General features: G+C 38.4%; 2 protein-coding genes across 3 annotated transcripts in view; one reads left to right on the forward strand and one right to left on the reverse strand.

The window, feature by feature from the left end:
• Positions 1–26,904, reverse strand: part of SRP19 (signal recognition particle 19) — an 823,764-nt gene that overhangs the window by 615,201 nt on the left and 181,659 nt on the right. The gene's annotated exons all lie outside the window — the stretch shown is intronic.
• EPB41L4A (erythrocyte membrane protein band 4.1 like 4A) overlaps positions 1–26,904 on the forward strand; it is a 275,596-nt gene that overhangs the window by 158,555 nt on the left and 90,137 nt on the right. For both annotated transcript variants that reach the window (XM_050793057.1, XM_050793056.1), the window contains exons 9-12: positions 563–626; positions 18,682–18,773; positions 19,754–19,831; positions 24,714–24,835. In XM_050793057.1, coding sequence (XP_050649014.1) covers positions 563–626; positions 18,682–18,773; positions 19,754–19,831; positions 24,714–24,835 — 356 coding nt within the window. The remainder of the gene's footprint in view (positions 1–562; positions 627–18,681; positions 18,774–19,753; positions 19,832–24,713; positions 24,836–26,904) is intronic.

A 26,904-nucleotide genomic window follows, 5' to 3' on the forward strand; every position in this document is an offset into this window, starting at 1 on the left:
TTTTGGGCTTATGGGACTCCTTTGTCAGTGAAAGAGTTGGGGAAAAGAAACAGGTATTTTTCCAGTGGTTGGTAAATAAATGAGTGAAATTGGATGTGAGTTTTCTCCTATTGCACCTCAGTATATGTTTTCTCTGTAAATTTCAGACACTGTGATTCTAGACTCTCTTTTCCATGGGAACTATGTGTAGTCGGATTTCTCACCCATTTCAGTATGTGCTGATGGGCTGTGGATCCAGGACTATTCTGACTTTTAGCTCCAAATGGGGATGATTTGGAGACACTGGGAAGCCTGTGACCCTGCACTGCGTTTGGGAAGGCGGCACTGCCACAATCTGGGGATTCCAAGGTCATTGTGCATTTAGTGGAAAAGCATAGGACAGTGAGAATGGAGTTTGCATTAGGGTTTATGGGGAACTCTCTCTGTCCCTGTATGTACTGGGTATGGAGCAGTATATCAAGGAGCCAGTATTCAGCAGGTCTTTTTCCACTGGACACTTCCCTGATTTTCTGAAAGGTTAATACTTAAAAACAGCAACAACAACATCTGCTTTGTTTTTTAGGCCTCGGATTACAAAGGTTCACTTCAAGGAGACTCAGTTTGAACTCAGAGTACTGGGAAAAGATGTAAGTTTCCAAGCCCTTAGCTTAAATTAGAAGGGGGATGTCTTCTGTGTTCATTTATAGCTTAAAAGACATTGTGAAGAATATTTTCTTCAGCTGCTTCCACATGGAGCCAGGTTAATTAACTCACATCACAACTTCTCAAGGAAGGAAAGGGAAGTGAATAGAAATGAATGAGAGAGTAATGGAGAAATGGGCATTTTAGATTTAGCAAAGGAAAGCAAAACCTTTCTAAGGCAGAGGAGAGAATAGGAGGTGGTCATTGTTATTAGTGTAATTTGCTTTCCAGTACTCTCTGGGAGGGTAGAAGGTAGGAGTTATAATCAGAAGGGTATAGCCTGCATTCAGGACTGCCAAAATGTGTTCTAATTTTGCTCTAATGTAAATTAAACAACGTTTTGGGAGTCTCACTTCTGCTCTTTCCCTCACTGAGTGTGATAGACAAACCAGATGGAAATTCTGGATGCTTTCAAGGGAGAATGTAAAAATGCCGGCCTTTGCTTTGCAACTTGGCAGTGTCCTCTGGGAGTATTTGGGTAATGGGCACAAAACTTGTCAGTGACTGGATGTGCTTTCATGCCTTGACGGGTATATTTGAGAAAAATGGTCGAAAGAAGGCAAGGATGTGAAAGCTTCCTTTTGATCTACCTGTGAAAATAATGCTTCCTTGAAATGCTACTACTGTAAGCCATATATTATGGGATACATGAGTGAAAACATGATATAGGAGAATCTACCCTTCTGTCTCTTTGATACTAACTTTGTGCAGAACAAAAACTAAGTGGAGTTTAATTGATTTTCTTGATTAAAGAAAAGTAAATTGGTGCTTAAGCATGCACACATTGAGACAGGAATAGTAGAGCTGCAGCTACGTTTGGGAGTGGTATTTGGCAGAGTGCCTCACATGTAGTAGGTACTTCATAAGTATCTGTTGAATGATCATTGAACTGATGCACTGAGATACTGTGTGCTGCCAAATCAGAAAACCTGGTGCTACTCTTTGTTCTGTAATAGGAAAAAAACATTATTTCATCCTGAACTATATGGCATGCTGCCATTTACTGATACAATTAAAATTGGATTTTGAAATTAGTTTTAACAACTTGTAAGGAAGTGAAATTCCAGATTTTTGAAGAAATGATAGTACAGAAGCCGTATAGTTGTCTTATGGTCTAGTTTGGAGGAAATCCAATGTGTTCTTCAGCTCCTGATTAGACATCTCAATTTTAAAAGATATGCATTATAATGTAAGACTAAATTAAAATCACTCAAAAAGTAGAGTAGCTAATTAGGAGGGTTTTGTAGTTTTCTCCATATGTTGCCATTCATTACGTTCACATGAATAATAATTCATCTAAATAATAATAATGCAAGGAATAAGCTCTGTTAAATATATTTGAATATAATGTTTCAAGTTTTTTTAGCAGAATATGATAATCAAAAGACTTTTATGGAAACATTACTATTATTCAAAGTATTCTTTCCTTATAAGCTATTTTTGTGAGTGAGGTCCTCTGGTGAATGACTTTCATGTTATTATTACAGTGCCTTAAAATATATGTCTACTACTGTCTCAGGATAAATATTTGGCAAAGTCCCAGCTAATCTGAACTTCTATCTTCTTGGACTTCTTCATGATTAGGCAAAAACAACAGCAACAAAATTGATATCATCGTGTTATTTTTCAAATGACAGTGTCCATCGAATGACCCTGTTTCCTTCGTACTCAGCTCAGGTGTCTCCCATCCCCACCTCATTCCTTCCCCAGCTTTGAGATGAAATGGATGTCTGGGGAGACCCAAGGCACTGCACACTTCTAGGTCATTAAGCTCAATGTCAGTATCTTTAATAAGGTGACAAAGCAGGTCACATAACTCAGAGGCTTGAATTAAAGGGTTTTTTAAATTGCTATTAAGTATCACATTAATTTAGTCAAAGCATTCTATGTCCTAAGTATTCTTGCTTGTGGGTCTTTTCTCTTTCTCCACCAGGGTACCTCTCTGTGAGGCAGTGATTTACATAATGGTTGAATTAGGTTGATTATTATGGAGGCCTAACCGTACTCACAAATTGAATTTAAAAGCCCCTTAAAACCCATCACTTGGAACAGTAATCACATTCAGTATGAAGAATGGTTGAAATGCTTATTCTGCTGGTTTGCTGGTCTGGTCAGACTTAGTATGGTCATTGCATTTAGGCCAAATTCAGAGATACTTTCGTGCATTAAGCTTCCAAATAAGTAACGTTATTTACATAATTTTGTACAAGAAACTAAACTTTTAGTATAAAGATCGTACATGTTCACTATAGAAAATCCAGAAAATACCCTGCAAAGGAGAAAACTAAAATTACTCATTATCCTAACACTCAGAGGTAATGATTATTAATATTTTGATACAGTTGCTTCTAGATTTCACCCTGTCAGTGTGAATGTGTATGTACATAAATGTAGATTATCTCCTATGTGGTTTTGTACCTGCTTTTGTATTTTATATTGTATCATAAGAATTTTCCCTTTTTTGTTAAGTTTATTCATATGTTCCTGCATGGTGTTTGATAAGTTTTCTTTTTATGTGTTTTACTTTTTTTCTTGCTATTGTGGATGCAATCTTTTCTTTCTGTTATTTCTTCTAACTGGTTTTTGCTAGGAGAAGTGAAAGCCATGGAATTTTATTTGTTTATCTCAGATCTAGTCATTTTGTTGAATTCTTGTATTCCAGCTGAGAGTTCTTAATTTGATTCTCATAAATTTTTACAGGTATATCACTTGCAAATGAAAATAATTTATTCCTTCAATTCTACTGTTTATGTTTCACACTTTATAGTGTTAGTCCGAACTTCTAGAAGGGTACTAAGTGATATACCAGTATAAGGCATCCTTGATTGGCTTTCTGTTTTAATGAAAATATCACTACTATTTTATCACTATGTGTTAGTTCTTGGTTTTAGGAATATGTGTTTTTTACTAGGTGTTGAAATTCTTTTAAGTTTATTATCAGATGGTTGATTTTCACTGAATACCTTGAGAACTAAGACTGCTCCTTGTTTACTCATTCAGCAACTTAGGCTTATTTCAAAATCCGGGCAAGAGATGATAGTGTCTGTATTTCAGTGGATCAAGGTGACAACAGTCAAAATGCAGAGAAGCTGTTGGATTATGGATTTTACCACCAGGGTTTCCTGAATGTGGGCAGATGTGAGAGGAGTCCTGGTCACTTACACGAGTTTGACCTGCGAAGCAGGAAAGATAGAGCTACCATCAGGCGAAGTGGGGAAGGTTATGGATAGAGCAGGCTTGAGGAGGCAGATCAGGAGTCCCGTTCTGAACGTGTTGAATTTGAGATGTCTTTTAGACATACAAGTGGATATATTAAATAAGAAGTGAGCTATGTGAGCCTGGAATTCAGTACCAGAATCTGAGCGGAATATATAAATTTGAGAATCATTGCCATCTGCTAGTTTTTGAAGCCATGAGACTACCTGAAATCACTGGGAAAATGAGTATAAATGAGAAAAGAAGAGAGAGAACCAGCAAAGGAGGCTGAAAAGAATCAGCCAGTGAGGTAGAAGGAACACTAATTATCCTGAATGCCAAGTAAAAGTCACGTATTAAGCATGTGTCAAATGATGTTGATATGTCATATAGGGTAAGGGCTGAGAATGGGCCACTGAATTTAGGAATGTAGGAGATCATTGAGAAGATGAGTTTCAGTGGATTGGAAGAGTGAGTTTCAACCCAACAGTTCCCCTCTTAGGTATGTGTACCCTAGAGAGGGGTTCTGTGCAGCACTTACATAAAAGTCAGAAAAAGAAATTAACCCAGAATTCCATTAACAGGAGAATGAACAGATAAATTGATGCATATTCATTAAGAAAAACCTGTAAGAGAAGTAACAGGAAGATAAGAATTGGAGAAGGTGAGTGTGGACAACTCTTTGGAGGACTTTTGGCACAAGGGGAATCAATAGAAATATAGCTGGCAGGTACTGTGCCAACATCAAGATATGAAGAGGATGACTTTAAGGATGACACCCACCATGAAAGATTGCAGAATTTCATCAGCTGATGAGATCCAAAGCTAGGAGTTTTAGGGGGGAGGAAAGAGAATGGTCTGAAAGCAGCAATGTGGAGCAGGGAGGATCCTCCCCACTTTTAGGTTCAGAGATGCAAGAACAGTGGAGACAGAAGACACAGCCATCCCTTGAGGGCTGCAGTGGAAACAGGGTCTTCAGGGATAGCGGGTGTCTCCTAGTGCAGGAAGGTGAAGGACATAGGAGAGAACAGACTGAGGAGCGAGGGGGTTTGCTGATGAGAGGTCATGAATTCTGGAGGGCACAAAGCAAGGGTTTCAGGAGTTGGGTAGTGATGAAGAATGAGGCAAGGGGGTATGCTGAGCATTATTTTGGGGGTGGCTGAGATACACAGAGATAAGGAGCATCGTGAGAATTGGTCCAGTCGATTGGGAAGGGAATGATGATTGGGTTTCCATGTCTGCCCATTTCCTCTGGAGATGTAGGGTAGAAGACCTAAAGAAGGTGGGTGGTTCCAGTGCACTACCTGGTTCAGCCTGACCCTTCTCAGAGGAGGGCCTCTCTTACCTGTGGGCATGAGCTCAGAGTCAACACTTGAGAATGGATTGAGGACTTGCGGGGAAATTGGGTGTTACATTAACTCTGGACTTCACCCTCCATGATCAGATGTGCGTTTCAGAAAGCACACTTGGCTGCAGGGTGGAACATTCCACAGATGTGAGCACAGGGGCAAACAGGGTAGGAGATATGATCAAGGGGATACAAGAGGGGACTCACTGCAAAGATGGAAAGAAGTGGGCAGATTTGGGAAGCATTTAGGGGGTTAAATTGTTTCTGATTGGTAGCAGATTCATTGTTTTTGTGGAAAATAGGAATTTAGGATAATACTGGAATTCATTGGTTTTGGCAACAAGAGGAAGATGTAATTCCTAACACAGGACTAAGCCCAGAATTCGGCCTGTAGTAAGCACACTTGTGAAATAAATGAAAGAATGAATAAATGCTGCTGTGCTTACTTTTGTATATAATACCTCAGGAAACTAACCTCAGCTAAAGTTACCCCGTGTGACAGGATGTAGAACCAAAAGTTTCCTGGCAACTCTGGCTGTGAGTAATGAGATCCACTTGGCGGAACTCTTGGGCTTGCTTTAAGGAGAGTACACGGGAAGCCGTGATGGCCAGGAGTCATCACTGTTTGTCAACAAGTGCAAGAGGTCTCACGTTAAGCCAGGGGTTCCTTTCACATTTTAAATGGTACTATAGATTTTTAAAAAGTATTTTTATTTGAAAATAATTTAAAATTTATTTGAAAAGTTGTAAAAATTAAAATATTAAAAAGAACATATTCATTTACTGTTACCTAGAATCACTTATGGTTAATGTTTTACTTCACTTCCTTTGTTATTTGTGCTTCTTTCTCACTGTACACACACAGGCCATTTTCTTTAGAAGAGCTTGAGAGTAAGTTACGTATGTCATAGACTATAAATATGTAATTGTGTATTTCCTAAGAATAGGGATATTCTCATGTAACCACAGTATAGTTAACAACTTAATACATTAATAATGATATAATACTTTTACCATCTAGCTTCCATATTCCAATTTTGTTGGTTGACCTAATAATGTCCTTTTTAGCATTTACCCCCTATGGTATAGAATACAGATAACTTCCTTTAATGTGGAACACTTTCATAGCATTTTGTTATCTTTTATAACATTGACATTTTAAAAGAATACAGTTATACCCCACTGTTTTAAAACAGAGAGTTTCTTGTTTCATGTTTTTCAACTGTTTCCTTGTGATTAGACTGAGGTTATGCATTCCTAGATGTACAGCTGCATAGGTGAAATAGTGTCCTTCTCAGGTGTCTCATCTGGGGGCACATGGTGACCACCTGTCCCTCGTTGGCTGTTAAGTTTGACACTCATTACGGTGTTGCCTGATTTCTCTGCTGTGTAGTTCCTGCTTCTCTCTGGCAACTAATAAGTAGTCTGTGGGGAGATATTTAAATTAATGTAAATACCCAGTTCCTCTTTAAAATTCTCGATAAATTTAGCATTCATTGAGGATTCTTGCCTGATCCAGTCTTCTACTAAGATGGTTGCAAAATGCTGATTTTTTCTAGCTCTCTACTCCCTCCACATTTATGAGTTAGCTCTCAGCATTCCACTGAAGCAAGAGCTCTGCCTTCTCTCCCTTTTATTTATCTATTGTCAGTAATTATTAACTTCTATTTTTTCAATGGTTTAAAATATATCGCATACCTATTTATTTTTAATACTTTCAACTTTTATTATAGGTTAAAGGGTACATATGCAGGTTTGTTACATGGGTGTATTGTGTGACGGTGAGGCTTGGGGTCCTAATGATTGCATCATCCAGGCCGTGAGCATGGTACCCAACAGGTGGTTCTTCAGCCCATACCTCCCCCATGCAGTAGTCCCCAGTTTCTGTTGTTTCCGTCTTCATGTTCATGTGTATTCAGTGTTTATTTCCTACTTACAAGTGAGAACACCTGATATTTGGTTTTATGTTCTTGCATTAGTTCACATAGGTACCTAACTATTTTGCTGTTCAGATTTGGTTAATGGGAACCCCTTCAATCTGACTCCTCTGCCTTTTGGATCTGCCGCCCACCCCCCGCCCATCATTTCAGGGCACATATCTTCTTTTTTTGCTGTAGTATATTTCAGGTGCATGTTGTATCAGCCCTGCCCCTACCTTGAGTGTCAACCATTCTTCCAAGGAGCTCTGGTTCCTTCTACTGGGAAATGGTCTAGATCTGGGTGCTAGGTGTGGTCGTTGCTACTAGGGTGACTTTGCTTCTTGGCCTTTTCAGTTGACAGAGCTAGGGAATAGATGCATGCATATACACACACATAGACCCTAACACACATATATAGAAATAGAAATACATGTACACATGTGCATATAAGCATACACATATTGATACATAGCTTAGAAATCATGAGTTCACAGCATACCTCCAGTTCCTGTCCATAACTACAGGGTTCTTCCTTACCCTCCCTCATTTTTTATTTGTATGTCCTTTCTTTGGCCATGAGAATCTTGGCTTCCAAAAAAGCACACATTTACTCATTTGCTCAGTTCTATAACACATACCACATAGTTTCAGAATTGCTTTGGTCAGACCACTAAAATGGACAATTGTTTGCTGTTCTTTCATCCATATGCACCACTTTGCCAAGACAGAGGGCCTAAGAGTCAAATACTGTGTTCAAAATTTACTTGGATTGGTCCTCCCTTCCCTTCCCTCCTTCTCACCATTCATGTCTTCCTTCTTCATTCCTGTGCTCATGTATTCATTGGAAATCTACTTAGGTTTATTGTTTCAGGTTGTTTTTAGTTATAGCTCCCTCTCCTTCACATTCTTGTTTAATTTTATTTTTTAATATGTAGAAGGTTAACTTGCTTTCAAAAATCAAAATTACTCAAAGACTCAGAGAATTATCACCAAAAATCCCATTTTCCTTCCATCCTGTTCTGCCATGCTTCCTTGTAGGTAACCAACTTCAGTGTTTTGTAGTTAATCCTCCCTGTGTTTCTTTTTGTAAAGATACACATTTTTTTTCTTCATTGTTTCTTTCCTAAAAGGTAGCATACTGTATGGGCTTTTGTACTGTGTTGGGGGTTTTTCCCCACTTAGTAATATCTCCTAGAAATTATTCTATATCAGTTCATTGAGAGCTTTCTCATTATTTTGTACATAGCGCTCTATTGAATGTATGTAACATAGTTTATTCAACCAATCTCTTACGCTTGAATATTTAGAAAAAGTTTTCAATATTTTACAGTCACACATTTTTCTTCATTCAGTAATTTTGTGTGTACATGTTTTTGGAGGGATGTCTACAGGTTCAATTCCCAGTAGAGGGATTGCTCGGTCACAGTGGTAAGTGCGTATGTAGTTCTGTTTGGTATTGCCGTATGCCCCTGCTTCACTCATAGTTGTACCACTTTGTGTCTCCAACTACAATGTATAGAAGTCCTGGAACTATAGATTTAATATTTTCCCCAACTATTCTTAAGTGTGGCTGTTAGTAATAATTGGGTCCTGATGCCACATGACAGTTTGATTTGGAATCTTTCAGATTTAGTGATGGACTGTTAGACATGTGATCAAATAAATGTTTTAAGTCCAGGTCTCTCGCTCACTAACTGTGGGCAGTTCACCGAACAACATTTAACTACATTTCCTGATCTGTAAAGTGAGGATGATAATATCTCTTATGAAGCTGCTGTGAAGTTACAAGCACCTAGTGCAAAGTTGGACATGTAACGGGCACACAGAAAAATCCATTTGGACTTCTATGTTCATATCTGTGAATTCCTTCAAATAATAAGAATAAACTCAACATGATAATTTTCAAGGTTTACTGGAATACGATGTAAATATTTTCTATGTTCTGGCTCATATTCTCTCTTTTGGAAGTTTTGGAGGAAAAGAAAAAAGAGGAGAAGCAATGTAATCTAATACATCTTATTCAATTCTAATTTATGCTTCTATGAGCTAGAGTTGTATACAATTATCAAGAATCAACTTATTCATCTGTAAAATGGGTAAGATGGTTTTCACATTTAGCATATGTTTTGAAATGTAACCCACGTAGCTGATAAGAGTACTAGAATATTTTGCTGTTTTTGTTCTTACACTGTGAAATATACATGCAGAAATGGAAATTAATTTTATTCTTCAAGTGCCGTGTGAAATGCACAATGATGTTTCCATTAAAAAATATGTAACCATATTACATGCATTTCAATTTTTTTAAAAAATGTGTGTGTGTATGTATGTGTAGAGGGTTGTTTATAGTGCAATATTTTTTAAACTGGAGTATGTACTTACCATACACTTCCCTGAAAGAAAGTTCTTTGCTCAAATACATTAAAACAACCTACAACCTTACCAGCTCTTGGAGATTCACAGTATATATTAGCGCATTAAAGGTCTGAGTGTTTAGCCCAGTGTTTCCCATACTTATCTGAGCAAAGAACCCCTCTATGCCAATATTGCAAGACCCTAGTGTTGTAAGAAACACTCTTTGGGGAGCATCGTGTAAAGACTGGAAAGAATAAGATCGTGTTTTATTCAGTGTCTAAAATTTCCTTCTGACTTCCTTTTCCAAGTAATGACAAAATTGGTGAATTTTGTTGCAGGACTCACCCTCAATTCATTAGCCAGGTTTAAACTCAGGATGCCTAGAAAAGAGAGCATGAAAAAATATGAGGAAAGTCATTAAAACAGATATTGTGCCCAGGATATCATGTATACCAACATCGTTTAATTTTTAAAACGACAGTCAGTTTCACCATTTAGAAAGATAAAATTTTTCAAAAGACTTAAAATTTTATAAGCTTTCTTTGGTATCTATTTCCAGTTGGAGAATAAAGATTGCAGTTCGACTACTTGCCTTCCTTTGCATGATCAGTAATTAAGAAGAAAGTTATTTTAGTCATTTGCTTCCAGCCGTCTGACTATTTTTGTTTCTCTCCCTGGAACCTAAACTCAGTTAATGATTGCGAGTTAATGTAAATCTTGTGTGAATTGGATAGAAAGAAAAAAGCAAAAATCTCACAGTACTTTAGACTTGTAATAGTCACACTTCTTTGTAGCCTCTCCCCCCACCTCTGTGGAACATCAGTAGGAAACCTCTCTGCTGTAGACCTTCAGGTATTTATATAGTGATTGCATTTTACTCTCCTTAGAAGTACTCATCTCTTTTGCTCTTCAGTGATGACCTACACCGTGTATCGTGGGTTACTTCTAATGTGACCTTGGATGTGAGCCAGGTTTATAATGGGATTAAGAAAGGTATTCATACCCATAATTTTAGGGAGCCTGGGGAAGGCAGACTGTCCAGTTGTGGCTGTTTCCCAAAACAGAAACAGGGAGGAACCTGTCAGAGTACAGGATTGCATTCTTGTGTCAAGAATACAGGCTTAAGAGAGGCAGTGAAATGGGACTAGGCCCAGGCAGAATAAGTGGGTGTGCTGCTGGCAGTGTGAGCCCTTCAGTGATCCTGTCAGGAATCCCAGTACCCTTAGAAGAAGCTAGGCGAAAGTAGATTTTTTTCTTTAAGCTTGCCAAGAGAGACATAGTCAGCCAAAATGGGAAAAGAAACTGGGAAGACCAGAGGGAGTTAGGTTGGGAATTTGTTAATATAATACAGGTCCTAAATTCTTACAAATGATGGAATTGGAGGTTTGAGTCAGGTTTACCTAGAGACCCATGAGGCAGTAATATCTACGTGATACTGGACTTACAAGTGACTCAAGCTTGATTGGTTTATGAAGTAAAAAGAAATAGTTTCAGAGAATAGCTTTGCTTCTGGTATGAAATGACCAAAGCTATGAAGGTATTTGAGTAATTTTACAAAAAGCGAGCATTGGATTCTTGGCTAAAGTATTTTAGTAGGAGATTGGAATGAACTTCTTTAATTAAGCAGCTGTTCATCTTTGTGTGAATGAGTAGAAATGTGCTAATTGGCCATGTTTATCTGGAAAAGGTTTGGTAAGTGAGAGTGGTGGAAAGAGATATTTGAAATGCCATGGCAGTGGAATTCATGCCAGCAGTTACTGTACATGGCAAAAGTACACAGAATTTATTCAGAATACCTGGCTCCTGTTTCAATTATGTTAAGCCTCCTTTTAGTATTTGGATCATTCTGCCAGGAACAGGATAAAAAATAGGCAGCTTGTCCTAAAGCTCACTATAAGTGGAGAATGAGTTCATACTTGTCGTTTGTACTTGGCAGAAATAATTAGGAAGCCAGTGGGGAGGCGCTTTTGATCCTTTAATATATTTGTACCCAAGGAAACTTGAGAAAAACTGAATTCTGGTTGGATTTGAAATATCTTTTATCCTTTCCTTAAGCGATGGTAGTTTTTTAAAAAATTACTAAAAATTAGGCATCCTGTGATCAGGTCTCTACTTGAAAAGTAAAAGGATACAGTCACCTACCTGATGAAAAAAGTTGAAAATCAGACTAAGAAAAGTTTGAAATTTAGAGGAGACTTTGTTTTATTTTAAGACGGAATACTTTGCTTCTCCTTCCAAGACTTTTGGAAGACCCATGGATCCCTAGGTAAACCTGACTCAAACCCCCAATTCCATCATTTGAAAGAATTCAGGACCTGTATTATATCAGCAAATTCCGAAAGTCTTGGAAGTCTTTGGAAGCATGTAATTAAATAAGCTTTGATATTTTTATTTACTTAAATTATACCTCATTTTGGATTGTTTTGCTAAAAACCTAAAAATGTCTATGTCACAGAGAAGTCATTCTCAGCCATCATTTCTAGTAGGTGGTAATTCTCAGTATGTCCTGCCACACGCAGTACTTCCATTGTTGAAAGGCACAGGGAAATGGTGGGTCTACGTAGTAAGGAAGGACGTAGTGGGAGAGGGGCAGGGGTAGCCTCTCCTGGTCTTCTCTTTACCTTAACAATTTATCTTGATAGAATGCATTCACAAGCAGACTTATTTTAAATGAATAACTTGTACATTCTATTTTAGGATAATTCAGTGCCCTTAAAAACACCCACCCCTTAGAGTAGTGATTGCCTCTGGGGAAGGGAATTGGGGACAGTGGTGGGAGGGAGATTGAGTTGTCAGTGTATACCCACTTTGATAACTTTGCCATTTATACCACGTACATGTTATACATGTGTCAATGACAGGGATATGTTCTGAGAAACAAGTCATTAGGCGATTTTGTCATTGTGTGTACATCATAGAATATTTTTATACAAACCTAGCTGGTCTAGCCTACTACACACTGACAGTCGAGGAAAATAATGAGACAAGTCTTAATCATTTTAGATTTATTTGCCAACGTTAAGGACATGCCAGGGAGACAGGTCTATGCGTTTCTCCAAAGATGATTTTGAGAGCTCCACATTTAAAGGGCCATAGATGGGATGTTGAGAAGCACACAGTTTTCATGTAAGAGGGAAGTAGGGAAAAATAGTCATTCATGCCTTTGTCTGCCTCAGTGAATCTACATTTTTTTTTCTTACATAGGATGACACAAAAGGGGCAGAGGAAAAATGCGGAGAATCTGCATTTTACGTCAGATAACACAGACGAAATAGGGTAAGGGAACAGTCAGATAATGCATTTGTGTCTGGGGTGACTGTACCTGTAGAGATAAAGCTATCAATTTGCATTGCCATGGTAAAGTTTTAACAGCTCACTAGGAATTTCGTTGTGGGAAAAATACGGGGGAGGCATGTAGCTTTTTCATCTTGTAGCAATCTTATTTAGGAACCAAAAAGGAGACGCAGGTTTGCATGACCCAGTTCCCAGCTTGAATTTTCCCTTTAGCTAAATGAGTTTGGGTTCCCCAAATTTAATTTCCTTTCACAATACCTAGGCTATACAGTATAGCCTATTGCTGCTAGGCTGCCAACCTGTACAGCATGGTACTGTGCTGAATACTGCAGGCAATTGAAGCACTACGGTAAGTGTTGTGTATCCAAACATATCTAAACACAGAAAAGGCACAGTTAAAATGCGTTTTATAATCTTAAGGAACCGCTGTTGTATATGCGATCCATCATTGACCATGACATGCTTATACAATGCATGACTGGATATTTAAAAAAAGAAAAGTACAAGAAAAAAAAAATTTCTCTCTAAGGGCTCGTATCTTCTGACAAAAGCCTGGGTTTTCCCTCCCTGCCCAGAGGAGCTTTTGTGATTTCCTGTGCGTCCGCTTTTCCAGCTCTGCCAGCAGTTTCTTTTGCTGTTAAGGAAAACACTTTCTGAATTCACTGACTTTTCTTCCTCACCTCTAATTGTATAATCCCTACCCCCTTCACAAAGGCCTTGGAAGATTTCTTACCGTGAAATGTGGTAACCTCTGTTCAAACTCGATTTGACCTTTCTGGGTCACTTGAGAGTTGTCTCTCTTCCCAGCCTGTCTGACACTGTTTCCTGGTATATTTGGACTCTCTCACTCCACCTTCAGGAGCATCTTTGCAGTGATTCCACCTTCATCCGTTCTGTGCGCTCTCCCTGAGCCGTCTTGTTCACATGGTGAGATCACCTGTGTGAGTAGATGTCCCCTCTCTCTGGCTCTCTGCACCTGCGTCCTTATTGGCCCTCTAGGTGTCCCATGGGGACCTCAAAATCAAAATATCTTAACCTGAACTTAATGTCTCTTCCCTTGTCATCCAAATGCCCATTTTTTCCACTTGCTATATTTTAGTAGCACCCAAACCAGAAACCTGAAAATTTTCCTAACTTTCTTCCTCCACCAGACAAGGTTTTGGAATTACAGCTAGCCTTGCTGTAATGTGTGTATGTTGGTGTGGTTTCCATCATATCTCTTCATCTGACAAACTCCTAAGTTGGGAAGCATTTTTCAAGTTGGACTTGGGAGAAATTTTATACACATAAATGTTCTGTCCTTATTAAAAGTAGGAGACAAATCATTTCAATTATTCTTTTGCATTGATCGTTTTGTGTTTATGAGTGCATAGAAACCTCATTTCAGAGGCATTTGCTTCATTTGAGACTTGAGTTTGGTTTGTAGCTTTGAAATTAAATTAGCAAGTATATAACTTCACAGAGCTTGTGGTTTATTATGTTAGCACTCATATTGTGTTTTGCTTAGTTTTCTATTCAGTTCCTTAAAATATAAGTAGTATTTTCTGCAAAATTAGAATTACAGGCATATCTTGTTTTTTTGCACTTCACTTTATTGTGCTTTGTAGATACTGTGTTTTTTTTTACAAATTGAAGATTTGTGGCAACCCTGTCAATCTGTTGGTAGCTTTTTTCCAACAGCATATGCTCACTTCGTGTCACTGTGTCACATTTTGGTAATTCTTGCAATAGTATTTCAAACTTTTTCATTATTATTATATATGTTATAATGATACAGGAGCTAAGAAGGAATTACTTAGGTAGATAACATGGACATGGGAGTCCTCCTCGGTAAGGCTTTTCTTTTTAATGAAAAGCAGTCCCGAATCATTTTCTAACATAGAGCACCCTGAAAGCTAGGAGCTTGCACAGGTGGGTGCTGGCAGGAGCTAAGGACAAGATATTTTCAAAATGGTGGGTCCATCTTCCCTTCTCTGCCAGCCACACGTACTATAAAGGAGCAGACAAAATGGCGCAGATCAACTGGAAAGCCCATTTGCATAAGAAGATTAGGGTAGGGTGACCAGCCTTCCCTGCGCACTATGTAGACATCATATCTGATGAAGCCATTCTGTGAGCCCTACATGAATTAAGCACCGCCTTCTCCAGCCTGCCTATAAAATCTGCTGTGGTCCATGGCCTCCCCCCTTTTTCAGATGTCTCTTTGTCTTTCTCAGGGAGCTGCTTTCCTCCCTCCTTTCTTCTGTCTATTAAACTTTTCACTCCTTAACCTACCCACATGTGTCCATGTCCTCAATTTTTTCTCAGTGCATGACAATGAACCCCAAGGTATATACACTGGACAGTGTAGCCGCTTCAGTAGTGATCTGTGATCAGTGATCTTTGATGTTACTGTTGTAATTGTTTTGGGGTGCCATAAACTGCATCTATGTAAGATGGTGATCTTAATTCATAAATGATGTGTATGTTCTGACTGCTTCACAGACTGGCCATTCCCTGTCTCTCTCCCTCTCCTTAGGCCTCCCTATTTTCCAAGACACAGTTATATTGAAATTAGGTTAGTTAATAACCCTACAATAACCTCTAAGTGTTCAACTGAAAGGAATAGTTGTGCATCTGTGATTTGAAATCAAATGCTAGAAATGATTAAGCTTAGTGAGGAAGTCATCTTGAAGGGTGAGATAGGCTGAAAGCTAGGCCCCTTGTGCCAGTTAGCCAAGTTGTGAATGCAAAGAAAAAAATTCTTGAAGGAAATTTGGAGAACTACTCTAGTGAACACAAAAATAGTAAGAAACAAAACAGTCTTATTCTGATTTGGAGAAAGTTTGAGTGGTCTGGATAGAAGATCCAACAAGCTGAAGCATTCCCTTAAGCCAGAGTCTCTAATCCAGAGCAAGGCTCTAACTCTCTTCAATTCTCTGAAGTTTAAGAGAGGTGAGGAAACTGCAGAATAAAAGTAGGAAGCTAGCAGACGTTGGTTCATGAGGTTGAAGGACAGTAGCCATCTCCATAACATAAAAAGTACAAAGTGAAGCAGCAAGTGCTGATTTAGAAGCTGTAGCAGGTAATCCAGAAGATCTAGCTAAGATTATTGATGAAAATGGCTACACTAAACAACAGATTTTCAGTGGAGACAAAACAGCCTTCTTCTATTGGAAGAAGATGCCATCTAGGACTTTCATAGCTATAAGGAGAAGTCAATGCCTGCGTTAAAGCTTCCAAGGACAGGCTGACTGTCTTCTTCTTTTCTACTGCAGCTGTTGACTTTAAGTTGAAGCCAATATTCATTTACCATTCAGAAAATTCTGGGGTCCATGCAAATGATGATAACTGTACTCTCTGCTCTATAGATGGAACAACAAAGCCTGGATGACAGCCCATCTGTTTACAGGATGGCTTAGAAAAAAATACATATATATATACACACATACGTGTGTGTGTATGTTTTTTTTTTTTTCAAGACAGAGTCTCATTCTTGTCACCCAGGCTGGAATGCGGTGGCATGATCTTGGTTTACTGCAACCTCCACCTCCCAGATTCAAGGCATTCTCCTGTCTCAGCCTCCTGAGTAGCTGGGATTACAGGCACCTGCCACCACACCCGGCTAATTTCTGTATTTTTAGTAGAGATGTGGTTTTGCCATGTTTGCCAGGCTGGTCTTGAACTCCTGACCTCAAGTGATCCGCCTGCCTCAGCCTCCCAAAGTGCTGGGGTTACAGGTGTGAGCCACCGCTCCCGGGCCGGCTCAGTGACTATATTAAACCCAATGTTGATATCTACTGCTCAGAAAAACAAGATTCCTTTCAAAATATTACTGTTCATCGACAATGCGCCTAGTCACTCTAAAGTTCTCATGGAATTGTACAAGGAGATTAATGTTGTTTTCATGCCTGCTATCACAATATCTCTTCTGCAACCCATGGATCAAGAGGTAACTTCGACTTTCAAATATTATTAAGAAATACATTTTACAAGCTATTGATGCGATAGATAATGATTTTTCTAATGGATCTGGACAAAGCAAATTGAAAAACTTCTGGAAAATATTAACCATTCTGGATGCTCTTAAAATAATTTATGATTTATGGCAGGAGGTCAAATTATTCTGATTAGCAGGAGTTTGAAAGAAGTTTATTTCTACCCTCATGATGACTTTGAGGGGTCCAAGACTTCAGTGAAGGAAGTAACTGCAGATGTGGTAGAAATAGCAAGAAAACTAGAATTAGAAGTGAAACCTGAAGGTATAACTTAATTGCTGCAATGTCATGATAAAACTTCAAGGAATAAGGAGTTGCTTCTTATGAATGAGCAAAAGTGGTTTCTTGAGACGGAATCTACTCCTGGGGAAGATGCTGTGAACATTTTTAAAATGACAACAAAGGATTTAAAATATTACACAAACTTAATTGATAAAGAAGTGGTAGGGTTTGAGAAGATTAACTCCAAGTTTGAAAGAAGTTCTTCTGTGAGTCATACGCTATCAAACAGTATCATGTGCTACAAAGAATTCTTTATTGAATGGAAGAGTCCATTAACACAGAAAGCTTCATTGTTGTCTCATTTTAAGAAATTGATACAGCCACTCTAACCTTTAGCAACTACCGCCCTGGTCAGTCAGTAGCCATCAGCATTGAGGCAGTACCTTCCAACAACAAAAAGATTATGACTTCCTGAAAGCTCAGATGACTTTTACCATTTTTCACCAATCAAGTATTTTTAAATTATGGTATATATGTTGTTGTTGTTGTTGTTTTTAAGACATAGTGCTATTGTATACTTAATAGACTACAGTATAGTGTAAACAACTTTTACATGCACTAGGAAACCAAAAAATATGTGCAACTCACTTTATTGCAATATTTACTTTATTGCAGTAGTCTGGAGCTGAACCCACAGTATCTCCAAGGTATGCTTGTACAGTTGCTCCTCAGCATCCACAGGGTATTGGTTTCAGAAACCTTCCTCCCGAGTCTGAGGATGCTCAAGTTCCTTATATAAATGGTGTAGTATTTGCATATAACCTGCACACATCTTCCCATATACTTTAAGTCATCTCTAGATTACTTATGATTCCTCACATAATATACATGCTGTGTAAATAGTTGTTATGCTCTATTGCTTTTTAAATTTGTTTTTTTTTTCTGAATATTTTTGATTCAAGTTGGCTAAATCTGCATATGTGGAACCTTTGGATATAGAGGGCTGATTTGTACCTTCAATGTTGTTTTATTTCTTACATATTAAATATAAAGAATCAAGTAACTACTGGATTAAAATCATTAACATGTATTATACACCTATTATATGATACTGTACATATGCATATTGTTTAATTTGATCCACTCAGTAACTTGATGTAGAATGGAGAAATATGGCATCAGAGACGTTATTTAATTTTCCAGATGATGCTGCTGGGTTGTTCACTCCTTCTGGTGGTTCTTCCTGAGGTTCTTTACTCATTGCTTTATGTGTGACTTGTTCATCCCTGAAAGTAATACACTTAAGGACTGGATTTATGGGCATCTTCTTTTGATTGGGTTTTGATTTTCACATGGTCTGTGCTTTTCCTGTATTAGTGGCTGTTTGTTTATGAGGGAGATTTTATAGTATTTCACCGCCACTGTCCAAACTGTCTATCGTCATGGGGCAATGTAAAAGTAGGTAATAAAGGTGCTTTAAGATTTAAATAGAATTTATAAAATTTTAATTGATGGAAGGTGATTTTAATGCACTTCTCCAAAAATAGTTATCAAGAGACAATTATTCTTTATATATTTTCAATAATCTCTCTGCTTGAATTTTTGTTACCTAAAGGGAGCTGTTACTTGAAGAATGCTATCTTCCTTCCCTGGTCATTATTCATATTCTCTCTCTCTCTTTCTCTCTTAGTGTAATGAAACCTCATTCTTTTTTGAAGCTCGAAGTAAAACTGCTTGCAAGCATCTCTGGAAGTGCAGTGTGGAACATCATACATTTTTTAGGTAAATTGATGTAAAAATTTTGTTTGTTTTAATAAATGAAAATGGCATTTGTTTTTATAAAAGGAATTCTGTCTACAAACAAATTTGGAATTGTTTCCCTTTTATTAATTTTCTCAATTCCTAATTCTCTGGATTATATTAATACAAACATGCACACATATATTCATGCATGTGTACATGTATATACACATAGGTACTTATACGCAAAGATACAGTTATATCTTTGATACTACAAGAAAGGATCGAGGTGATATTTTTAGGTTTATGTAAAATGTGCAGCCATTATTAGCACCTATGTAGTATTGGTGGAAATGGAGTGTTCTGTGCATAATTAATTTTAACAGCCTATCAGCCGTCTAGGTAGAAATGTGATAAGGCAGTTGGGTATACAAGGCTCACTGGAAAGACCAAAGTTGATGATGTCACTTAAGTAGGTATTTACAGAAGTGGCTGGATGAGGTCACCAGTGGAAACAGTGGAGAGAGAAGCAGAACTCCAAGGACTGAGCTTGGTGGCCCCTCCCGACATTACAGGCCAGGATGAGCCAGTCTAGAGTATGAGAAGGAGCAGTCAGAAGAGTGTGTGGTATCCTGGGAAATGAGGAAAGAGAATGTCTTGATGAATAAGGTGCTGGCAACTGCATGCAGTCCTCCTGGGAGGTCAGGTCAGATGAAACTAGAGAACTGACTTTTGGATTGTGGGGATACTTTTTCCTTGTTTCACGTCTTTATGTTGTAAAGATAAAACAAAAATTTAGCTGGTGATACATTAAGCTTTATTTTTTGTTTTTGTTTTTTAAATGGAAACAAAATTGAGTTCTTCCCTGTTTCATCCTCATGGAGTATGAATAGCATGATGTTGGAGAAGTATTCTAATAAAGTGGCTGGGGTCCTTTATAAAGTTTGTGTTAGGAGTAAGGGGTGGCCCAGAATGCCTGTAACGTTGAGTCTTTGTCTGATTTTCTTTTACAAATTGATTAGAATGCCAGAAAATGAATCTAATTCACTGTCAAGAAAACTCAGCAAGTTTGGATCCATACGTTATAAGCACCGCTACAGGTAAATGACACTTTTTCCTTGGGGGGATGTGTTTGTAAATAAATACTTAATTCAGCTGTTATGCTCAATGAAGTTTTTGATTTATTTTTTATTTTTTCTTGCATTGCCAGTGTGTTTTGTAAGCATAACGGTTTATTAAAACTTTCTCAACAAACATGATTTTCAAGATTTAATTGTATTTAACATTTGCATTAGCTGTGTTGTGGGATTTTAGACCATCGTAAAGTTTATTATCTTCAGAAATTCATTTTGATACAGTTATCACTTATTTTTAATTATGTGTGTTTTGTGATTATGAAACAATCTGATGTTCTGCATAGTAACTAATTGTGTTTTTAAGACATTCAGTTGATCCCCTAATTTAATACAATGTATACTTTTTATATTGTGCATCAAACCGTGTTTTTTCTGTAGCATAAAGCCTGCATGTAGTAATGCTAGCAATTATATCTCAACTTTATTGAGCAGTTACTAAGTGCTACGTACTGTGATACATGTTTTCCATTCATTGCTTCATTTAATTATCAATCTTCTGTAATATTAGCTCCATTAATGTATGAGGACACTAAGGCTCAAAGAGGTCAAGTCCCTTCTCCAGGTAATCCAACTAGGAGGCAGGACAGTGGGATCCATCCTCTGGCGCTCTAACTGCAGAGCTCATGTTTATAACTATTAGGCAAACTGTTAGCCTGTTGTGGAAAAAGCCTGATTGTCATACAGCTAGGCAGGTGCTGATGTCTTTTTCTAATACCAGCATTAAAAATGAGAGTGGGTTCTATATTTTGAAAAAGAATTTGTCTTGTTTCAATTCATTCTGTTCAAGGGAGAGAGCCTGTGATGTGCAGGGCATGGTATTCGGTACCCACAGATACAAAGAATCAGACCTACCCACTTCTGCCTTCAAAGAGCTATAGTATTATTCAAACAATGAGGGAGGTCCCCGGGCCTTGTAAAACCCAAGCAGGGTGGGGAAATGCCACCTAGAGTCACAGAGATGGGACACTTTTGTCAGTTCCATTGGAGACATCATTGAATGAAATGCTCCCTTAGGAGGTACAAAAAAAGCCAAGGCAAGCATTTTCAGGACAGTAGTCCTCTATGCTAGATTTTAATTCTCTTTTATAATGTACTTTTTGGGTCTTGAATTTGAGATTAAAGATAATCAATAAAAGGGTGAGGAATATTAAATATTCAGTGCATTCATCTTTACATATTATTTAGTTGAAAATTTGCTCATTTCATGACTAAAAAATACTTGTGTCATGGTATTATAGATATTCTTGGAATTTACATGAAGGTATTCATTGATATGTTCATGTTTAATCTTTAGGTTTTCACTGTTGTTCTGTAGATGGTGATACAATTATGAAGAATTTAAGGAAGTATTATTTATGTTTATATTGAGAAGAGCAGGTAATAGTCAGTATTTGGACTGTTTTTCCAGTTGTGGCATAAAAACACCACCAGGGTTATAGAGAGAATGTCTCCTTGTCCCTGAAATGGAGCGGGTAGAAAGACATCTGTCTTAATGTTCACACTATTAAAATTTTAATTATCCTGTTATAACATATGCTGTTGTTGGCTTCCACAAAGTTAGCCATATCCGATTTCTCAAATTTATTGAAATGCAAATGTTGTGGCTACTGGGAATTATTATTAGGAAGTTATTGGATTTTGCATATTAAATATCATTTCTTCCAAGGAAGTGATTAAAAGTAACCTTTGCAAAATTGGAGGCCATGCTAAATCTGTTCTAATTTTGTGGCTGATGTTAACTGCCTAGTAAGTCTTAATGAATCTTAAATCTACATGTCTGTATGTAGGAAACACTAACATTGCACCATCCTTGGAAGAAAGACGATGCCCAGAGCTTAGGCAGGGATGAGTCTCTGATTGCTGGGGGGTCATTAGCATACAGACTGTTTATTGTCAAAAGAGGGCAAGCAACCAGAATTTAACCAGCACAATATGCCTGCCACTTTCTTGAGACATTCCAGAGATATCCTGGAATGAAAGCAGAGCTCTGGAATCACATTCTCCTCTTTTCACCCTGCAGGCTTTTAAATAATAGGATATAAAGAACAGCCTAACAAGTGGCTGCAGTGTATGAATGCAGGTGTCTGGGTGTGTTTGTGTGTGTAATTGTGTATGTGTTTATAGTGGTGTGTTAGTGTCTTTGTGGTTGTGCATGTACATGTGTGTGATGGAGGAAGACAAGAGTTCTAGTCTTTACTCTCTCTTGCATTTTAGGTCTTGCAAAATGCCAAGGACAGTGGCACTTTTTGGGAAAACTAGTGCTTACTTAAGGGAAAAATTGGACTTTTTTAGTGATATGGGACAATTAAGATTAAAAATTAAATTTGTGAGGAAAGGCTGAGCTGAAATCTGATGTTCTAATACTTTTTGTTGTTGTTGTTGTTTTATTACCAGAGACCAATAATCTGAAATAGAAATCTTTGATTAAACATTTTGTTATACATTGCTATCTTCCCTGAGCCCCTTACAAATTAACCTTGCCTTTACCTGTCATTAACTTTGTGGGGTGCTCCTAGTTTTGATGAATTAATGAGCTGTGTAGAATTTACACTCGAGAATTGAGAAGGAGGGCTTAGAAACTCCCCTGGGAACCCAGATCCTCCTTGTAGGACTTAACTCACAGGAGCTGTCATGAGATTTCACATTCTATGAAGCATGGAAGAGAGACCAAGTTCTCGTAAGAACCTCCTTTGTGTCTGTTGCTTTCACATGTGCAGCTTTATTTAATCCACACAATGACCTGCCAAAGAGGTTTCATATCCCCCTTTATATAGATGAGAAATTGGAGCCTCCAAAAGTAAAGTAATTAAGGGTCCCTAAGCAGTAAGTGGCAAAGCTAGGACTTTGAACCTGAGTGTTTCTACTCTTGTTCTTTTCTTTCTATCTCATTTAGAGGCCACAGGGCCTGCTGGCACTGCCACCCAGCATGCAGAGGGGTGTGTGTATGCCAGAGGCAGCAGGGAAGTGGTTGATCACAGAAATAAAGCTCTGTCCTGTCATAACAGAGAGCCACCAGACATGCGTAGGGACTTTCGTCACCTTACACTGTAAATCTCTATACTTGTCAATTACTTTCTGCTACAAGGAAATAGGATGCTATACAAGAATACTTCTGCCAGGAAATTGTAAGAACAAGTAGAAATATAAATGAGGAAAACAAGGCTGCAAGGATTTTTACAAATAACCTTCTGAAGATCACGCAGCTAGGAAAAGGCAGAGCTTTGCTTTAAACAGGGCTTGCAACTTCAAACCCAACAGCTACATGTGCTGTTCCTTCTCCCATGCCACCAGGCTATGCCATACTGACCAGCTGGCGTTCAGAAAGCTTGTTCTAGTGCTCGGTCCTGTACAGCCTGTGGCAAATCACTTTTCGCTTCTGGTCCTCAGTCTTACTAATCTTATTATATGATTTTCTCATTTGTCCTTTGTTCCGAGAGAGGAACCATGAGAAAAATTTGGATAATAAAATCTGATTATGAAATGCCTCAGTGGTTCACATATGGGGTTATATTTTTAGGGGGAACTTTTTTCCTCTGTGAGATGAAGTGCACAGTGCCCAAGTCTTTCTGTTAATAGTGAGTCTGTTGAAAGTAGGCCTTATCTTGATACTCCAGACCATTGATAATAATGAACATTTGCACTTTATGTGAATTTTAGCTTTTTGGAAATCTGTGTACCTTTTTAAAAGAAGTTACATTTTAAGCAAAAGAAAATCTGTCAGTTTGCTTCTCTCCCCTCCCGCATTTCCATGAACTGTTATTGAACGTGAAGTACCATCATGGATGCGCCCTGGCATCTTTATTCCCCTGGTAGCTGATACCACACGTCCCAGCTTAGCCTAATGCAGATTCATTTTTATGAGGATTGTAGGCATCTTCATTTTTAATAAAGGCAGAGGAGGTAGTGAGGAGGAGAAACTTCCACAGAAACACGTGAAAGATGAATTTTAAGTCTGTTTAATCTGTTTTTTGGGGGAGATACTCACCTGTATTTATCCTGTAAATGTAAAATAAATAGGATTTGGGGCCCTTAAAAGACTTTTTTCTTCTCATAGATGGCTGTACTTGTGGTGAATCAAACTAGACTTGTAGAAATGTGATTTTCCTGTACCTAAATGATATTTTCCTGCGTGAAAGCCAGGGCCATTCAGTTGCTCAAATTTAGCAGTTGCGGAATAAATTGTTAGTAAGATGAATGTTCACTGAAATCCAGCAAACTAAATCACATGATTCCTTGGGAAAATTACTTGAGAAGTTTGACCCAGCCCCAGGGAAAGCTGCCCTGGAATCCGCATGGAATCTGCAGGGCAGCAGTGCTTTGCATGGGGTTCTAGGCCTGCTTTCAGTCTTCCTGGACACTTGATCTGGCCCAGGCGAGGTGGGCAAGTAAATGGCTAATTGTGCCATGGCAGAGTCCAGAATAAAATTCTACTGAGTGGTCCTGTGGGGGATGCTTTACAACCTGCTGTGTGAGTGCAACATGGAGCTCATGTGGAATCATTGCCCTTCCACAGTTTAGCCCAACTTAATTTCTGTATTATTTAGTGACCTTAAAGACTATCAGCAACCTTTATTTCTAGCCCATCATTCTACGGAAATCGAACTCCTCCTTTAATAAATCCTTTCTTCCTGTTTCCTCCTCTGAAAGATTTTCCTTCTATCTAATGTAAATCTCCTCCTAGAATTTCATAACCACTCCCTTGATCACTATTGCAATGAGAATCATTTTAAAACCAGTGAGTCTGTGTTTTTTCTTCTCTCCATATTTGGCAGATGTTCTGAATGACCTGTTTAATTTTGTGGCTGTGTGGTTTTACCTTTGCTAATCAAAATGTTGCACTTTCAAGTGGCAGGACAGCTTTGCAAATGAGCCGAGATCTTTCTATTCAACTTCCCCGGCCTGATCAGAATGTGACGAGAAGTCGAAGCAAGACTTACCCTAAGCGAATAGCACAAACACAGCCAACCGGTAAGCCATGGCTCCCCTGAGTTATCTATGTAACCTTGTTTCTCTTTAGGCTGATAGTGTAAGATATACTCAGTGATGTCTATAACTCTATAGTCTTTCTACTGAAATTTCTAATACTAAAATTTTCTAATATTAGAAATTTCAATTTTGATATTGGAAATGTTCAAGCAGACAGTAATTATTAAGAAGACAAATAGTCATCTTGAATCACCATGACCTGCTTAATGACTATACTTTCTTTTTTTTCTTTTTTTGAGTTACAATCTTGCTCTGTCACCAGGCTGGAGTGCAGTGGCATGATTATAGCTCACTGCTGCCTCGACCTCCTGGGTCCAAGTGATCTTCCGACCTCAGCCTCCCAGGTAGCTGGGACTATAGGCACGTACTACCATGCCTGGTTATTTTACTTTATTTTATTTTATGGAGACAGGGTCTCACTGTGTTGCCCAGGGTGTTCTCAAACTCTTGGGCTCAAGTGATCGTCTCTCTTCAGCCTACCAAAGTGCTAGGATTACAGGCATGAACCACCATGCCTGGCTCCATACTTTCTTTTTGAAGGGGTTTTATTTTAAATAAAATATTGGCTGGGCACAATGGCTCATGCCTGTAATGTCAGTGCTTTGGGAGGCTGAAGCAGGAGGATGGCTGGAGCCCAAGAATTCAAGGTTACAGTGAGCTATGATCATGCCACTACACTCCAGCCTGGGTGATAGACTGAGACCCTGTCTCTTAAACAAACAAAAACCACACAAGACAAAATGCTAAACTGAATAATTTCTTAGTTTGATGTATTTGAGTTGAAATTGAAAAAGCTCTTAGCAAGAGTCTTAAAAAAAAACAACAAAAAACCCAGCACTTTTGGGCATGGTGGTGAGGCTGTCATCCTAGATACTCAAGAGGCTAAGGCAGAAGGCTCACCTGAACCTGGGAGTTTCAGTATAGCCTGAGCAACAAAGTGAGGCCCCTATCTATTAAAAATACAAATTTAAAAACAGGAACACTATTGAGGTAACTTAATTTGAGCTTCATTTGTACAGAATCCAGTTGGTTTCTTGTTATTATTGGCCTTTTATTATGCAACATAATATATGTATGGAAAGTATATAAATAAAATATATATACTTATGGACATATACATACATGTATACATATGTGTGTACACACATACAAAGTTTAATCTAGCCTGCATCCCCAAAGTGCCACATGGGTGTTTCTCTGATAACCATTTCCTCCCCTCAGTTAGAGGAAACTTCTGTTTGCCTTTGTGGTAATTTCATTCCTTTCTTTTTTTTTTGAGATGGAGTCTCGCTCTGTCGCCCAGGCTGGAGTGCAGTGGAGTGATCTCTGCTCACTGCCAGCTCCGCCTCCCTGGTTCACGCCATTCTCCTGCCTCAGTCTCCTGAGTGGCTGGGACTACAGGCGCCCGCCACCACGCCCGGCTAATTTTTTGTATTTTTAGTAGAGACGGGGTTTCACCGTGTTAGCCAGGATGGTCTCGATCTCCTGACCTCGTGATCCACCCGCCTTGGCCTCCCAAAGTGCTGGGATTACAGGCATGAGCCACCACGCCCGGCCCATTCCTTTCTTTTCATTATAATTTGTCAGTGTTTCCTGAACAAATTAGTTTGTTTTGCCTGTTTTTAACATTATATGAATGGATCATAGTATGTGTTTTTTTGTGTCTTGATTGTTCCTGCCAACATTACATACAGTGTGTACTAAAGCATGTTCCTTTTCTTGCTGAGTATTCTAGTGTTTGACAATTTATTAATTCTACTGTTGATGGACATTTGGGTTATTCAGATTTTTTTGTTTAATGAAGACACTGTGTCTTTAATAAAACCACCTAATCAATCAGCTTTAATCCACGTTCAGTGCTCGTTGCTCACAGAATTTTACTGTGAAGTAATATCGCTGACGTTAGTTTGTGGCTTGCTTGTAGATCACCCTTGTGTAACACTCTCCAGTGTCCTTTCACAGATATTATCTTGTTTGAGCCTCACCCTGTGAGGTGGGGCAAGGGAAAGAGTACATCCATTTTATGGATGAGGAAGATGTGGTTCTAGCAA

This window comes from Macaca thibetana, chromosome 6 (genome assembly GCF_024542745.1).
Source record: "Macaca thibetana thibetana isolate TM-01 chromosome 6, ASM2454274v1, whole genome shotgun sequence".
In the NCBI taxonomy this organism is placed as follows: domain Eukaryota; kingdom Metazoa; phylum Chordata; class Mammalia; order Primates; family Cercopithecidae; genus Macaca; species Macaca thibetana.